Genomic DNA, 16,503 nt, shown 5'->3' with positions numbered 1-16,503 from the left:
GGATGGACATGGTCAGAAACAATGCTCAGGTAGGCCGTGGCATTTAAACGATGCCCAATTGGCACTAAGGGGCCTAAAGTGTGCCAAGAAAACATCCCCCACACCATTACACCACCACCACCAGCCTGCACAGTGGTAACAAGGCATGATGGATCCATGTTCTCATTCTGTTTACGCCAAATTCTGACTCTACCATCTGAATGTCTCAACAGAAATCGAGACTCATCAGACCAGGCAACATTTTTCCAGTCTTCAACTGTCCAATTTTGGTGAGCTCTTGCAAATTGTAGCCTCTTTTTCCTATTTGTAGTGGATATGAGTGGTACCCGGTGGGGTCTTCTGCTGTTGTAGCCCATCCGCCTCAAGGTTGTGCGTGTTGTGGCTTCACAAATGCTTTGCTGCATACCTCGGTTGTAACGAGTGGTTATTTCAGTCAAAGTTGCTCTTCTATCAGCTTGAATCAGTCGGCCCATTCTCCTCTGACCTCTAGCATCAACAAGGCATTTTCGCCCACAGGACTGCCGCATACTGGATGTTTTTCTCTTTTCACACCATTCTTTGTAAACCCTAGAAATGGTTTTGCGTGAAAATCCCAGTAACTGAGCAGATTGTGAAATACTCAGACCGGCCCGTCTGGCACCAACAACCATGCCACGCTCAAAATTGCTTAAATCACCTTTCTTTCCCATTCTGACATTCAGTTTGGAGTTCAGGAGATTGTCTTGACCAGGACCACACCCCTAAATGCATTGAAGCAACTGCCATGTGATTGGTTGAATAGATAATTGCATTAATGAGAAATTGAACAGGTGTTCCTAATAATCCTTTAGGTGAGTGTATATATCAGATGTAAAACAAAGTTTTAATCGTTCTTTTATTTTTTTAAACTGTTATTGTGAACATGCACTGTATTTATGATTAGGACTCATAATGAAGATTTAGAAGTGGTTTTCCTTCATCTGCCGTCAGTCCCTCAGCTCACCACCGGTGTTACCAAACTGCTCCGTCTCCAAAATGTTCGTACGCATGGGTCACAGTTTGCGTGCAGGTGCACAAATATTCCCTTCAAGTTTGTTTTTATAAATCACAACGACGCGAGGCATAAGCCAGGGCCGGTTTTGTGCGTACTCGATGATTAGCCTATAAATGAGGCCCCAGGGCTGACACTATGTTGCTGTCTGGGAAGGTGGATTTGCAGTTATAGTTTTGTGTCAATATGCTGAATTTAGGGGTAAAATCATACCTTATATATTGTATTGTTATATATTGTGTTGACAGCTCATCAAATAAATATGTACCATTGTATATTCTGCATATTGGATGTTTTTAAATAAACACTGACAAAAAACTATAGCCTACAAGTTTTAAGGCTAGAGGATATGACGATGTATTGATATTTGTGATATAAGTGATCACATGGATTTAGACCTACCTATATTGTATTTATATAAAAGCGTTTACACGCAAATTTGCTTTATGTATTTCCCCGGCGTCGAAATCAGGCACATCAGAAATCAGCAATCAGCTGTCAGATTCCGTTCTCCCATACTGTCCTATCATAATAAAAGGCAAAAACACCCAAAAATAGGGTCCAGCCTTATGATGAGACACGTTGATGTATTGATTTAAAAGATGCTGATTTTTTCCTGTGTGTGCATGGAGCTTAACCAGCATCATTTTCAAAATTATTAGAACCTCATTGTGTAAGAAACATGGGGGGAACGGAATCCGACGGTTAAATATCCAGCTGTCAGAATCTGTTCCCCCACCCCCATGATGAGAGATGTTGATGTAGTGGCTTAAAAGATGCTGATTTTATTCTGTGTGTGGATGGAGCTTAACCAGCATCAATTTCATAAACTTCTTCCTTAAACTTCCACATCATAATCCTCTCCAAACACAGCATAACAATACAGATTAAGTTAACTGGGCGATAGTCATTATACTCTTCAGGACTGTTTTTATTTTATTATGGAACTGGTATGAGTAAATCAATAGACCTCTGAAAAACGTCTGCCCATCCAGGGGCTATAAGCTAAATTATAGTCAAGAAGCAGTTCATCACCTGTAAAGCAGTATTTTCCAATGAAGAATATTTTTACAAACATCATAAAGGCTATTTATAAAAAGCATTATTTAATTTGAATAAACATTATTTATTATACATGTTTTTTCACTCAAATGCAAATACTGAACAGAGACAGAGAGAGAGAGAGAGAGAGAGAGAGAGAGAGAGAGAGAGAGAGAGAGAGAGAGAGAGAGAGAGAGAGAGAGAGAGAGAGAGAGAGAGAGAAAAGCAACTACCAAAATAAAAAAGCGTTAGTGTAATATAAAAAAAGAAAAAGGTATAAAAATATGAAATACATTTGCAAAGGTCACAAACCCTCACAAAATCGTTATAACACGTTCTTTATAGATTTCTTATTCAAAGTGACTCTCTAGTAATAGGCATAGCCTACTGTCCATGTACTGCCCTACTTCAGTCAACAAAATCTTTAAGTTGTAAAATTGCATTTATGATTGTGAAATTGGTTAAAAAAAGTAATGTAGGATATGAGTATGAGAAAAATATAATAATGAGCCGAGATAATGTAAGTTACTGTGAATCTCACGAGACTTTTGCAGTACGACGGTTACCCTTCTAGACACGACACGAGCACGTGTTGTTGTCAAACGTACAGGTGCGCACTTCACTCTCTCCGCCTGTTTGCGTGACGTCAGATTTGTGGAAGAAAATTGCGGAAATGCTACGTGGATAAACTATTATAGGCAATCAGCGTTTTATAACACCTATTGCTGTTTTTTTTATGAGGGTAAGTGTGATTGTCGTGTGATTGTCGTTTTATTGGCGTATAAGTCATTTTAACCACAAGACGGTTGTTTACTATTTAGAGAATGTATCACACAAAAGGTTAGCCTATTTACTGTTAATCTGTTTACTGTTGGTCTGGTAATCTGACCTCTACATTGTTAAAAAGGCAAAGCAACGTATGTTTAATAAAAATACGATAAAGTGATAACTGATTGATGTAAAATATTTGTGTCAAAAAGCAACTTTTTGTAATGTATGCTATGGTTTTTAGTGGTTCTCAGCCTTCACAGAGCCCTCCTTTCAGACAGTAATATTCTCTATAACACCATATAGCGCTTAACAGATGAAATTAATATTTAAATGTAAAAAACGTACAGAATTTTTACATAACATAATTATTGCTGTAAAAGATTAGTTATGTAAAACTGGAAAGTTAGAAAATACATAATAGTTTATATCTTTAAGGTGTTTACAACACATGGAATAGAAATACAAACTACATCTCAATTCAATTCAATACACTTTATTGTCCCCGATGGGGAAATTTGTCTTGGACTCTGATGCCCACATACACATACACTGACCAAAAACATGACTATCCATAAACCATACACAAGCACATACAAAATTTTAAATAAACAAAAAGTATTGCTTATTAAAAAGTATAATCAACATAGACACAAAGGATTTCTTAAAAACGATTGTTTCACACTGGCAGCCTATGTTGTCTGCCAGAAGGCAGCAACTCATAAACAGTACTCATAAATCGCTTATCTAAATAGTTGTATATTTTGTTTTACTTTTTGCACAAATATTTTACTCTGTTCAATTGTTTTTATTAAAAATGTTAAATTGTGTTTAATGAATGTTCTATAACCAATAAGATACAAGTACCTATGAAAGCTTGTTTTCTGCCACAGAATAACAAAACAAAACAAAATCAAAAATGGACTTTTTATCTCAAAATTCTGAATCCCCATCCCCGTCATAACTGCGAGTTTATATCTCACAATTCTGACTTTATGTCTCGCAGTTGCGAGTTTATAACTTAAAAAAAAAAAAAAAAAAAAAATATATATATATATATATATATATATATATATAATGTTTATGTAAAATGTAATATTTTACTCCACAGACAGATTCCTCGGTCCTCTTCCTGTAAATCGAAGCAAAGCAACTGAGGAAATGTCTTTGGAAGGAAGCATGTGTCCTCTAACCTGCCTATGAAATACAATGGGAACTCCCTGCCTCCTGCCGAACACCAGAGAACAAACTGCACACTGCCAAAAGCGAAGCTACAAAGACGACAACAACAGAAATTAGGTCAATATAGAGGCAACCCCTGCTGATCCTGCTACAGCTTGATAGAACAACTAGATGTAGACAGAACTGTAATAGTGTCACGGGTGTTATTGGATAACATTGTTGTGTGTAATGGGGGAATGTATGTTGGACCTCTATGGTGAAGATGGTTTTCAAAGTGGTGAAGGGTTTGACGAATGGTCCACGTTCAGTTCTGCGGACTGGACAGAACCCCAGCAAGATGACAAAGGGTTTTCAGACTTGGGCGGATTACAGGACAAAACCAGGAAAGAGGAATTATCAGCCATACCTGTGACAGAAACAGGAACTTTCGAGTTTCCTGAAAGGGTACGTTCTGCAGTTTTGTATATTTAACTGTGGTTACATAATACTAAAATCATTTAGAGGTGACATACTTTCAAACCGTTCTGTCTGTGCTGAGTGTTATTGTGATATTTAACGCTGTTGTTTTACAGGCTGAAAATGGAGACAAGGTAAATCCCTGGTTCATTTTTAATGACTGCTTTCAAGTTGAGGAGGGAGAGAAAAACCTTATCATGATGGAAATCCCTACATTGTCCCAGCTACATCAGAGCACATTACACATGCCCTCTCAGTCTGCAGCAATATCAAGGTACAAGTCTATTGCTGTTGCTACTGTTCACTATGAGATCATGAAACCCAGTTGTGGTGAGATGCTTTGCAAGTAGCCGAAGTCATTATAGCAGCCATCTTTACTTTTTTGTTGTTTTAGTGCTCGGATCTATTCATTTATTCACAAAATCAATTATAAATGCACATCATACACAAATAATAACTTGGATATTACTCTTCTATGACTTGCCATAATCTTTAGATCATAGTCAAGTCATAGTTAAGTCATAGTTCTCTATTAACAATTCTCACTATTAACTATGACTTTTGCCTCAAAGTCCTAATTACTGCTTATTAATAGTTAGTAAGGTGGTTGTTAAGTTTAGGTATTGGGTAGGATTAAGGGATGTAGAATATGGTCATGCAGAATAAGGCATTAATAAGTGCTTTATAAGTAATAATAAATAGCCAATATCCTAGTAATATGCATTCTAATAAGCAAGTAGTTAATCGTGAGAATTGGACCTTAAATGAAAGTGTTACCTATTTTATTATTTTGAATATGTTTTATAAAAAAATACAGTGAAGCAGTTTTGTTAAGGCGTTATAAATATTTGAAAACTTTTATCTGACATATTATAAGATCATGTGGTGCAACCAAAAAATAGAAACATAAAAAACATAAAGCTGGAAATTGTATCGTATAGAGATTCAGATTGTAAAACTTTATGAATCTTTACAAAGTCCTGATATTTGTAAAAAAAAAAAATATATATATATATAATTATCTTAAATGTTTTGAAAATAATTATATTATTATTATTATTCATACAGATGTGTACACTCATTAAGCATGTATTCAAGCTGTATGGAAAATACAATTTTTACTTGTTAGTTGAAAAACATTTGGCAACATTTCTCACTTTCGTTTAATTTAACCTGAATTACTAAAATAACTAAAACAAACTAAACTAAAACGAATAAATAAAATAAAAAACTATAAATTTAAAATAAAAATGGACTTGCTCCCCATTATTTATCTGAACTTCTGCACTATTAATTATTTCCATTATTAAAAAAATGACAAAAACACAAAGCCAAATTACTAAAACTTGAACTAAAATTGAAGTAAAACCAGAAAATGTAAGATTTAAATCTAATAGTATGTGTGTACATTGTCATCATTTGCCCTGATTGGAATGTGCTCAAACTATTTTTGCACAGTAAAATGTTGTGATTTATTACTTTTTTTTAAATTATGGAATGTCATTGTCAAAAGTCTCTCTCTCTCTTTCCCATCAAGCCAAGCTGCACATTTCTGGTGTCATCTACAGTCTGGGTCAAAGATTCTGAGACTGTCAGGTCCCAAACCTAAACTATACTCCCATGAAGGACTGGTCAAATCCCTGCAGCTCAGACACCCGGACGCAAGCACTGACTCACAGGTGGGCAGAGACTGACATGGCTGTGGACTGAGTATTCAGATTCAGAGCATTACTTGACCTGCATCTTTTGTGCTACAGACATGATTGATTCCTCATGTGGCTTGTTGAGGGGAGAGGTTGTGCTGTTACATATTCAGGCTTTTGTGGTGCTATTAAAAAAAGCAACTTTAATTTTTTATTTTCAGACCACAACTCTGTCTGATCTTGAACTAGAACATCCAGAAGACCCTCCTGGAGCTCTTATTCAAACCAAGGTTGGTGACATATCAGTATGATTTCTGTACAATTCAGATTTTAGTTTTGTTTGTTTCATTTCTAATATATTTTTAGATAACTGGTATCAAAATAGTTTAATAGTTTGCCAGGTCTTCTTAGGTAAATGTCAAACCTACTTAAAGAGGTTGTTTCACATTATAAGTCACAGTTTTCATGCAATATGGGGAGGAAGTAAGATCTTTCTGAAGATGAAAAGCATGAAATGTCTTTCAAAAGTCATAAAAACAACTAATATGTGGCAAAAACTGAATAGAGATTGTCAGATTAAGAGATTTAATCAGAATAAGACGGCAGTCTACCAAAATTATGGACTGGTAAAAATAAAGATATTTTAATATGTACAGTAGGATATAAACTAAGAATGATTTTTACACTCCTTAAAGGAATAATTCAATCAAAAATGAAAATTGTCATGAACACAAAATATATTTTGAGACATTGTTTGGACATTCAATAGTCAAAATATTTTGATTACCAACATTCTTCAGAATATATTTTCTATTCCACAAAAGAAAGAAAAAAAATCATGCAGGTTGGAATTACATGAGGGTGAGTATGGTAATTGATAACATAATTAGTTTTATTTTTTATTTTTTTAACTGGTTTCCTCCAAATTTGGGGTGTTAGGTGGTCTATGATTTGTTTTTTTTTGTTGTTTTTTTTACCACCTGAAAACGTTTGAAAATCACTGATTTAGAGGAAATTAATCAAAGGTAAAAAATGAACAGGTTCATTGACCTTTAAACTTTTTTTTTTTTTGTAGCTGATGCCATCATCCCACTGTCAAAACTCTCCAGGATTCTTCTACCAGATCTCACGCCAGTGGCTCAGCCAGTACAGCATGAACCTGCGGCCCAACCAGCACAAGAAAGATCCTCTGCAATAAACATCACATGTACACACACACATATACACAAATATATCCCGGAAAAGCCAGCTTGACAAAAGCACAGGGACGTTCTACTATGCACACTAGCTCAGGAAGAATATCCTAACTTACTTGACATACACACTTACTACTAACGTAAATAAGAGGCTGTTAACAGAAGCATTAGAACAGAACTAACAAGTGCCTAATAAGAACAAAATCACTGTAAACCTCAAGTATAGGCAGTTAACAGCCATATCATTATTTATATATTCAATTTTCTGTTGCTGCCTAAGCTCATTGCTTACTGTTCTTAAATCTATGTTATTTTTATTGTGAACTGATATCTTAAATGTTTGAATGTATTTGGTATATTTATATTGGAAATATTTAAACAAGAATAAATGAATATACAGCTCTAATAGTTTGTCCTGCACTTTAGATCAGTTTGCCTTTTATTATAATAATTTTGTTTTTTTAAAAAGGACTGAAAAATGTAACTCAAATGCTTAATAAAAAAGAGAAGTTTAAACTCTTATGGAATACATTTTTTTTCTGGGTGGGTGTGTCAATGAGTCTTAAAAATAGATTATTACATTTTCTGGAAGTCCTAGTGGCTTCTGGAGTAAATGCAATTCGACTCAATACATCAAATACATCAGTAGTAAACAGATTAAAACATTTTGTCAGTTACAATTTTTACATATGCTTTGACAAAAGTATATCTTATAACTCAGGGTTTTCTCATGTGTCAGGGGAGGCACGGAGTACGCTTGGGCGATATGACGACATTGATAGAGATTTTTCTATATTTTCTGTATGTAAATATATCCGTGGAGCGCAGGACTGCTTAAAAATGATAGAGCAGAAAATAAACATGGAAGCATGAAAAGAAAAGCAGGATATGCTTGATGATTTATTAAAAAGCACAATAAATACTGTACAGCACTGAATTCGGTACCGACAGGCAATGACAACGTGGCTTGAACGCTTAAATACACACATCTATGTATCAAAATGGCCGTCTTGTTGAGTATTCACCTAAACACAGTCAGTTATGTCAAAAGTGAAAGTAAACAGTTAGGCGAAATTATTATTATCTAATATTGGATTCATACATAAGGTCTTAAAGTGACAGCAGCCTCATATAGGCCTCCCTGCTGCGGTCTATGTCCTTAATGTTAATCGAACAACAAAAGAAAAGAAAACCATTCACTGCTCTTGACTGAATATCTTACATAGCTTTATTATGAATCTGTGTAGCCTATATGTAATTCATAAAATGTAAAAGGGCTTCCTGTATGTTATGTTAGAAGGGATGCTGCCTTTGACTTTGTAAACTCCTGTGACTTACTATAGCTAATTTCAGTTTAGGGCTAATTTGATATCAAGCTTATTAATTATAATATCAACACAATTTATCACCAAATTAGTCAAGTTTAATGTTTATCAGTTTGAACAGTTTTCCTGATTTAGTCGACTGATTACATTTAGCTTTATGTGGCACTCCTGGTGAAGCTGATTCTGTCACACTTCCTGTCATTGTGCTTGTGTTCAAACTGAAAACAGAACTACACTTAAAACTTAGCCAATAGGAAGTTCACAACTATTTAAAAGGCAAAGTTAACATTGGATCTACAGCATCCGTTCTCACGCTCAAAGTCCTCACTGCAACACAAAGTTTAAAGCATCAAGAACTATTCAGGGAGAACTGATGGTAATTCAGTCTTACCATCTGTTATCATTTCTTGTACTTTATAAAAAATAGGCCTTTTATCAGCCACATGCGTTTGATTGTGTAACTACGTGCCTTCATGCAGGCACACAGTCTACGTGTCTAGAAGATTCTCACCTACAAGCGGACAAAACATCCTCTTTTTTGCACAATCGCACCTTGCTCTAACCATTTCCTCTACTAATGTTTGTGGCTTCTTGCTTCATTTCACACAAATTGCATAATGTTCTTCTGAATACACACTTTGACATTGCTAAGGTAAATATATTTGGGTCAGGGACAATAAAAATCTTTCCAAAATCTAGTTGTCAAGTTTTAAGAAAGGTCTCTTTGTTTATGACAGGTTCACCTACGTCACCTCAAAATAACGTGTAACCAAATTCTAACTTCTATTCATTCTTTAAATGTTATACAGGCTTCAGGAAAATAAAGTCCCAGTTGAAAAAAAGAAAAAAAGAAAATCACACTAAAGAAGAAGATCTTGAGCTGCTTCGTAACCCTTGCAGGCCTTTGTGGATCCTCTTAAGAACACTGTCGCTGGTAAGAACATAGAAAACTGGATTTATGGCACTGTTGATGGTAGACAGACCCAGAGAGATCGTATAGGGTGTGTAGACACTTCTTTCAAAGTCACATTTCCCCTTCGAAAAGTGATAATTGATTGCGCGGAGCAAAAGGATCACATGGTACGGCGTGAAGCAGACCAGAAAGAACAAGACGACAGCCACGGCCAGGTTACGAACTTTGACTTTGGTCCGTAGCTTCAGGCCCGTGCTAGCTTGCACGTTAACAAGGATGGCCAAGTTGGTGACTATCAAAATGCACAGCGGGATGAAGAAACCGATGAAGAAGCGGGAATAGTTGAGTGCCGTCACAACATCAGAGGGGTTGCTTGGCTCGAAGCACCGCTTGTCCTCCATTTTCTCCGAGTTGCCCTCTGTCATGGTGAAAACGGGCACGTGTCCCACAGCAACGACTACCACAATCACAACAGTGATGATCACGGCATGCCTCATCTTTCTCAGACCTCGAGACTCCACGGCGTAGACCACCCCGACGAAGCGGTCCATGGAAATGCAGCACATCAAGAAGATACTGATGTACATGTTGTTGAAGAACACATAGCCGGTGACCTTACAGGCCAGAGAGCCCCATTCCCAGTGATGGCCTCTGTTGATGTAAATGGCCCAGAGCGGAAGTGTACCTAGATACATCAGGTCACATACTGACAGGCTGAAGAGGTAGATTCCTAGAACGTTCTTCCGCCACACTTCAATGAGTGTGAAGAAGACCGTGATCAGGTTAGCAGGCAGACCTACTGTGATTACTATACTGTAGAGAGCCACAAGTGGAAGTGGGTTTTCTTCATCGTAAGGCGGTTCACAACCGTTTGTGAGGTTTTGGACTATTAATGTTGTACTGGTTAAGTTCATGGTCACTGGGAGGCTGAGACTATCCAAAAAGATGGAAAAAAGAATAGTTAAATTGGTAAGTTTCATTTAAAGAAACACGGGGTTAGCAATAGTATCTTAAATAGTACTACCTTAAGTATAATAAATACATTTTCAGAAGTATGTTATCGTTTCCACTCAGATTATTTCCCACAGCAAAGTCAAATATTATACAATACTATATGGGCTATTTCGACTCTACAGGACATTTTTATATTAATTAGTGTATTAATATATTGGACAAACTAAACTCACAATTTTTGATATGCTATTTTAATCAGGGTTAAGGTGCGGTCACATTGTTCAGGGAATTTTTGCAGGCGAAATCCAGTCATTTTAATAGAGAATCATGCAATTGCGAAATTTAAGTGAGGGGAAAAGATTTCCTCTCACAGATTCTGCAGCAGGTCTTTGTCCAAGAGATTCACCGCATTACTAGCAGAAGCTGCTTGGTTTGAAACAGAGACTTCTCTGCGAGTTGTGCGACACTATTGACAGTAGACAACAGACCTTTTATGCCTGCACAATTTTGCTCAAATTTCACTGATATGACCACATCATTTAGTTGAACTTACAGAAATAATTGAATTCTAAAGCATGTGACCTACTGATAATATGGCGACCACCATGAGGGACCCACACCATGGTAAATAAGACAAATTATTAGGCTACTGATAAATGATTTTAAACATTTTTAAGTACTATTCATTTCTCGATGTGTAGCTTTTAATGAGGGAAAAAACACTACACCCACCTTTAAACAATGCTTACTATTATCCATATTATCCAGTCTTTTTATCCATTTATTAACAAAACCATAAACATTCTATCCTGATAGAGAAAAGAATAGACATTTAATATCAATGTAATATAATATTTTGACATCATAACAAAAGTATGATGTCAAAATGTTCTATAAGTAGCTCTTAAAAGAGGATATGCTGCATTAGAAAGCGTTCTTTTGTAGCATTTTTTAGCTACCGGTAGTTCTATCAAATTTCCCTTGAAGAGGTAAGTTGATCAATCCACACCTTTTTTGCATAACGAATAAAACAGTTACCTCTTCCAGCTGATCGCGGGAACTCTACTCAGTGTCAGTGTTCATATCATCATCTATCTCTTTTCCTATTTGTCAAATTATATTATATAATTCAAGCCCGAACGCTCTTTTCTCATCTCCACGAATGCGTTAGATGCGTCCAGCAACATGGTTAAAAGGAAGTGAAGTGATCAGGATGAGCAAGTGTTCAGTTATTATCTGCAGTTAGCCTACGTGTGAGATGCTGTCTCTCACGTACGGTGCAGACGGAGGGGAAATAGTATGCAAATAGTATGCAATACGTTTGATACAGCAAGACATCTGATCTGAGTAACATTTTAAGTATTTATAGAGTGATACAATTTTTATTTTACATTTCCTTAAAAAGTTGACGTCATTTGTGGACATTATTATTGTTTTTTTTCTTCACATTATATTTTATCTTTAAATACGTAGTAGCTGAACTTACCTAGCTTTCCCTTACTGTAAGTAGCCTACTTATTTTGTTGCATTTGACCTAAGCGTGCTGAAACGTGGTCCTTCAAACACATCTGCGTTTACTATGGGGTCATATTTGAAGGCAATCTCTGATTATTAAAATAAACATCCAAAACATTTTTCTCGTCACTACATTTGGACTGCATGCAATACACAACTGATCTTCAGGGTTAAATAGAATGTTCAATCATCCAGAACGTAAGACAAAACGTTACTCCAGAGGGCGCTGCAGGGATAAAAATGTTTCTTTTTTTCTTTTTTCTTTTTGTGGAAATGGATATTTTACAAAGAATTACAATTCTTTAATAATTTATTCATTAAGGTCCAAACCCGTGACTTTGTTTCGTCCGTGGAACAGAACATTATCATCACATTATTATTCCTTGTGATTCAATGAAATTTGGACTAAAAATGGAGGGGGAAATGAGTATCTTGTTATTAATCATTTGATTGAATCTTCCAGTAGACGGATACTCTAAAATAATAAAAAGGCATACATTCAACAATTAGGCTACTTTTATATAATATAAAGTAATTATAATATTGTATATTATTTGTTGTGTTATGTAATTTGTATGTAAAACCACATGCTTTTAATTTGATTACAATCTGTGATCAAATTTCAATGTAGCCTATATTTAACATTTTTGTTATATTAAAGAATTCAATCCATCAAGACTTTTAAACTGTTGCAAATCCGTCCTTGATGTGTTGCTGTGGTGACGCTTTACGGCATTTGAATCATGGCGGAGTCGCTGAACGGTGTACAGTTGAGCACGGTAAATATTTGATTTCAACCACTTCAGACACAAATGCAATCGCATGTCACGAGTTTTTCAATAGATTGTGCTTTTAGCAGGGAAAGATATATGCTGAATCTGCGTGGTAAACCTGTAGATTATGTTTTATTTACGATTTAATGATGAACATTTTGGTCAGATACTAGATTTTGTTGACATGATTGTTGTTTATCATCTAGCATGTAAACCAGCAGATTTAACAGCGCTCTATTCTACACCATCGCATATATTATGGCATTTAGTACGTTTTTTGTCTCTTTAAATTTGTAACATGAGCTGTTAATATTTTGTGTTATATGGTTGGTAGAAAATTACTGCAGAAACAAGCAGTTTTTAGTTACATTTTCGGGCTAATGCTTTTAAAAGCTTAATTTATTTACGAAACGACGAAAATCATAAATAAAGAGTTACACTTTCACTTAAATTGGGTTCAATAGACATTTTGAGAGACAAAATTTTTACCAGGTCTTCGGCCTTGTGCAACTTTTTTTCACCTTTTAATGCAGCCTTTTTTTATAAATATATTTTCATTATTTATAATCAGAATAGCCGTTTTTTTAATTTGATATTTGCTAGTACAGAATGTAGCCTTGCATATTCTAACCATATTTAATATGTGGTTAACTAACTTATACTTCTTCAAAATGATCCCCACCCCCTCACAAATAACATTTAACAAGTTTAGAAAAGTTTGGTTTTGAATGTTGAGCAAGATTTGAAACGCAAGTATGCGTCAGGACTGACCCTTGGTTTTCCTTGAATAATCATGTGGCAGACAGTGAGGTTAACTCAATCATCAATTTATATTATAATTAAAATATGTTTCTTCCTGGTCTAAACAATAATCAATGTTTGATTGGGAACACTGTGATCAGACTCATCATAATTGTAAGATTGTGCCAACAATAAAGAAAATCTTAAAACTAGTTGTCAAGCTTGACTTTCTCCGTTTTACAAAGTATTGTTTAAAATTTTGCTTCTCCATAGAAAACAAAAGGACAATTTTTGATTAGTGTACTAGCAGGTTGTACTAGTCACTCTTTTCCATGCAATTACAATGAATGGAACCTAAAGCTTTCTCTCATCATAAAGGTCATAAAAGCACCATAAAAGTGGGCCTTACTACTCTTTTGTTTCAATAAATTACTTTTTTTTGGAATGAGGAGAATCTTTTGATTGCTAAAATGTAATTTTTGAACACCCATATTTAAAAATATAGTTAATTATACTGTTTATGCTCTTTCTCTTTTGCCACCAGAAATGGCAGGAGGCTTCAAACAGAGGGGCTGCTATACTCCGCTATTTGGGGGAGCAGGTCCCCCTTATTTACTGCCTGGAGAGAGAGCCACAACAAGGAGAGGAGGAGCAAAAGGTTGAGGAACGCCTCCTGTATCCTCTGGAGTGCTTTCTTTTTGGGGAGGACCCCTGTGTGGGCTTGGAGAAGCTACAGCAACACAACAGCAGCTCATCAGCTCAGCAGTGTGGACGTGTTTTCAAAGAGGGCGAGACCGTTTACTCCTGCAGGTTAGAATGGAGACCGTTTCATAAAATACTTCACAGTTTATGCAGTCACCAACTGAAAGTGACATGTGAAGGCCAAGTTTGGTAATCCATACCCTGAATTTGTCCTCTACATTTAACTTATCCAAGTTAGTGCACACACATTAGGAGTAGTGTGAGTAGTGAACACGCTCACTGCAAACTTTGGACACACACCGGGAGCAGTGGGCAGCCATTTTGCTGTGGCGCCCATTTAACATACTCCTATGTATGTTTGTAAGGAGTACATCAGCAGGACTGTATTTCTGTATTTGGGCATTGTTTCGATGTGCATTGTTCATTGGACAGCCTTCGTCAATGGATAATGCACACTTTGCTTTTTCAAGTTAATGGCGAGGCCAGAATTTTTAAAGTGAGTGGACCTTGGTGAAATAGGGTTGACCTCAATGCCTACTCTCAAATTACATCATTTTACAATTCATGGGATACAAATAATTAGACAATGATTTATTTTCAGCCAACAGTTTCATGAAAACAACAAAATCTATTATAAACAGCCTTAAAATAACCAATGAACAACAGAATGGGAACAATAGATGAAGGTAAACAATTATAGACATAGTGTGTAAGGCTGGGCAAGGCTTCCCCTGGCCTTGGACTTGGATTTGGCATGGGATTCTCTCACTCAAAAACCACTGCCGGCTGCTGCTTCTGATTGCTTTTAGACTTGTAGGTAAAAGCTGCTCATAACTGCTGGCCTAGGATCAGTTTGCTCCATAATAATAGCATATTGGCGATTTGGCAAATTATCATGTGCATATCATCTGTTTACACTCTGGAGAGCATCAAATGTTAATTTTTACAATGTGCTTTTGCAGCGTTGAGAAGTGTAGCTAGTGACAGACATGTCTGTTGATTTCTTTAAAGCAATGGCCAATCAGAGGTGTTTAAGTTAGAATCCACTAACTGCTGAAAGCAAGAGTTTTGTCCAGTTCTGCACGCTCACTAATCCTCTCATTAGAGCAAGGTGTAGACATATTATATATATAAGCATTAAGCAATATCACACTCGTAGCCGTGCCATATGGCTCCATAGTGCCGTAGGCAATCACAGCCACACTGATATAGAGCCATATCGCATGGCTACGAGTGTGATATTGTGTAATATCACACTCGTATGTATGACGGTACAACTGTGTAAATAAATCAGAAACTGTCTTTAAAAACCCTCTTCCTTCCGCCACGGATTCAAATCTCAGGTTGGACAGTTTAACATATGAGCCCAAGCCACTGTTACTAACTCTAAAATGTCACTTTAGAAATAGCAACAAGGAATGCTGTGTATATAGAGTAGAGTATGAGAGAGAGAGATCGACTAAGCAAGTGCATTTTCTGCTTCTAGCTGATATTCTTCAGGTCAATCTTATATTCATAATCATAAAATCGCTTTGAATGTCTGCTGAGGAAAGCAATATCTTTGTCTTTGTCCTTTTAACAGTTAAGGGGATTTCCCATGACAGCGCTAGTCAATGCATTTGTAAGCTGCATGTTATTGTTTACAACCTTTTTTCAGTCCCTTTCAAAATAAAAGTCTTTGCTACTGACTTCCTCATAAAGACAGTCTTTACCGCCATCTAATGGTGTAATGTAACTTTTACTGAAGTCGAAATTAAAATCACTAACGGACCCTTTCTCAATATAAATTGCATATTTGAGGTATAAATAACTACATTCTCGCCTAAAAAAACTCTTAAAACTACATTCCGTGACAACAACAGTAGTATTTGTAAAATGATGGTTGTTTGCTCGTCCGCCATGACACTAGGGTTGCCACCCGTCCCGGTTTTCCCGGGATTGTTCTCTTTTTTTGATGTCCTTCAAAGCTGGAAACGCCCCTGGTTGACCCCTCCCCCTCAAAGTGTCCCGGTTTTTCACAAATCAAAGGTGGCAACCCTACATGACACACAGTCTGTGAGAAATGCTGCGGAGTGATGCAAACGGTTCCAGACAATATGAGTCGAGAACCAGAATGAACTATCAATTACAAACAATAATTGATTTTATATATATGTTTTATTAAAATATATAATATATCAATGAAGTTTTTATGATGGGTTTATGAGGAGCCCTGTTCAATGTATAGGTTGCTAATGACAGTATTGCTTTCCTTGCCTTGAATC

At 36.1% G+C, this 16,503-nt stretch overlaps 3 protein-coding genes across 4 annotated transcripts in view; 2 read left to right on the top strand and 1 right to left on the bottom strand.

Annotated features, from left to right (window-relative positions):
* Positions 1-3,957: 3,957 nt before the first annotated feature.
* Positions 3,958-7,722, top strand: si:dkey-229e3.2 (uncharacterized). The gene is made up of 5 exons (XM_056245677.1): positions 3,958-4,465; positions 4,594-4,751; positions 6,015-6,156; positions 6,342-6,410; positions 7,196-7,722. The coding sequence occupies exons 1-5, from the start codon at positions 4,250-4,252 to the stop codon at positions 7,316-7,318; spliced, it is 708 nt and encodes a 235-aa protein (XP_056101652.1). The 5' UTR covers positions 3,958-4,249; the 3' UTR covers positions 7,319-7,722.
* Positions 7,723-9,350: 1,628 nt separating this feature from the next.
* On the bottom strand, positions 9,351-10,486 carry gpr132a (G protein-coupled receptor 132a). The gene has a single exon (XM_056245676.1). The coding sequence runs from the start codon at positions 10,466-10,468 to the stop codon at positions 9,497-9,499; it is 972 nt and encodes a 323-aa protein (XP_056101651.1). The 5' UTR covers positions 10,469-10,486; the 3' UTR covers positions 9,351-9,496.
* A 2,228-nt stretch (positions 10,487-12,714) lies between these two features.
* The window catches only part of ubr1 (ubiquitin protein ligase E3 component n-recognin 1), a 33,204-nt gene continuing 29,415 nt past the window's right edge, over positions 12,715-16,503 (top strand). Inside the window, exons 1-2 of one of the 2 annotated variants that reach the window (XR_008806660.1) lie at positions 12,715-12,802; positions 14,082-14,347. Coding sequence is in view for 1 of the 2 variants with exons in the window: in XM_056245537.1 (XP_056101512.1) it covers positions 12,767-12,802; positions 14,082-14,347 (302 nt within the window). In the remaining variant the exon portion in view is untranslated. The remainder of the gene's footprint in view (positions 12,803-14,081; positions 14,348-16,503) is intronic. The other variant, XM_056245537.1, reaches the window with a different exon arrangement.

This window comes from Rhinichthys klamathensis, unplaced genomic scaffold (genome assembly GCF_029890125.1).
Source record: "Rhinichthys klamathensis goyatoka isolate OS25496 unplaced genomic scaffold, OSU_Roscu_1.1 h1tg000032l_1, whole genome shotgun sequence".
Lineage (NCBI taxonomy): Eukaryota > Metazoa > Chordata > Actinopteri > Cypriniformes > Leuciscidae > Rhinichthys > Rhinichthys klamathensis.
This window is presented reverse-complemented; position numbering and strand designations above follow the sequence as displayed.

What these genes read in the sequence shown, in the direction of transcription:
- si:dkey-229e3.2 (XM_056245677.1), top strand. Translation starts at nt 4,250, where the DNA reads ATGGGGGAATGTATGTTGGACCTCTATGGTGAAGATGGTTTTCAAAGT. An exon ending in CAGTCTGCAGCAATATCAAG is followed by an intron (nt 4,752 to 6,014) that starts GTACAAGTCTAT and finishes TTTCCCATCAAG; the next exon opens with CCAAGCTGCACATTTCTGGT. An exon ending in GAGCTCTTATTCAAACCAAG is followed by an intron (nt 6,411 to 7,195) that starts GTTGGTGACATA and finishes TTTTTTTTGTAG; the next exon opens with CTGATGCCATCATCCCACTG.
- gpr132a (XM_056245676.1), bottom strand. Translation starts at nt 10,468, where the DNA reads ATGAACTTAACCAGTACAACATTAATAGTCCAAAACCTCACAAACGGT.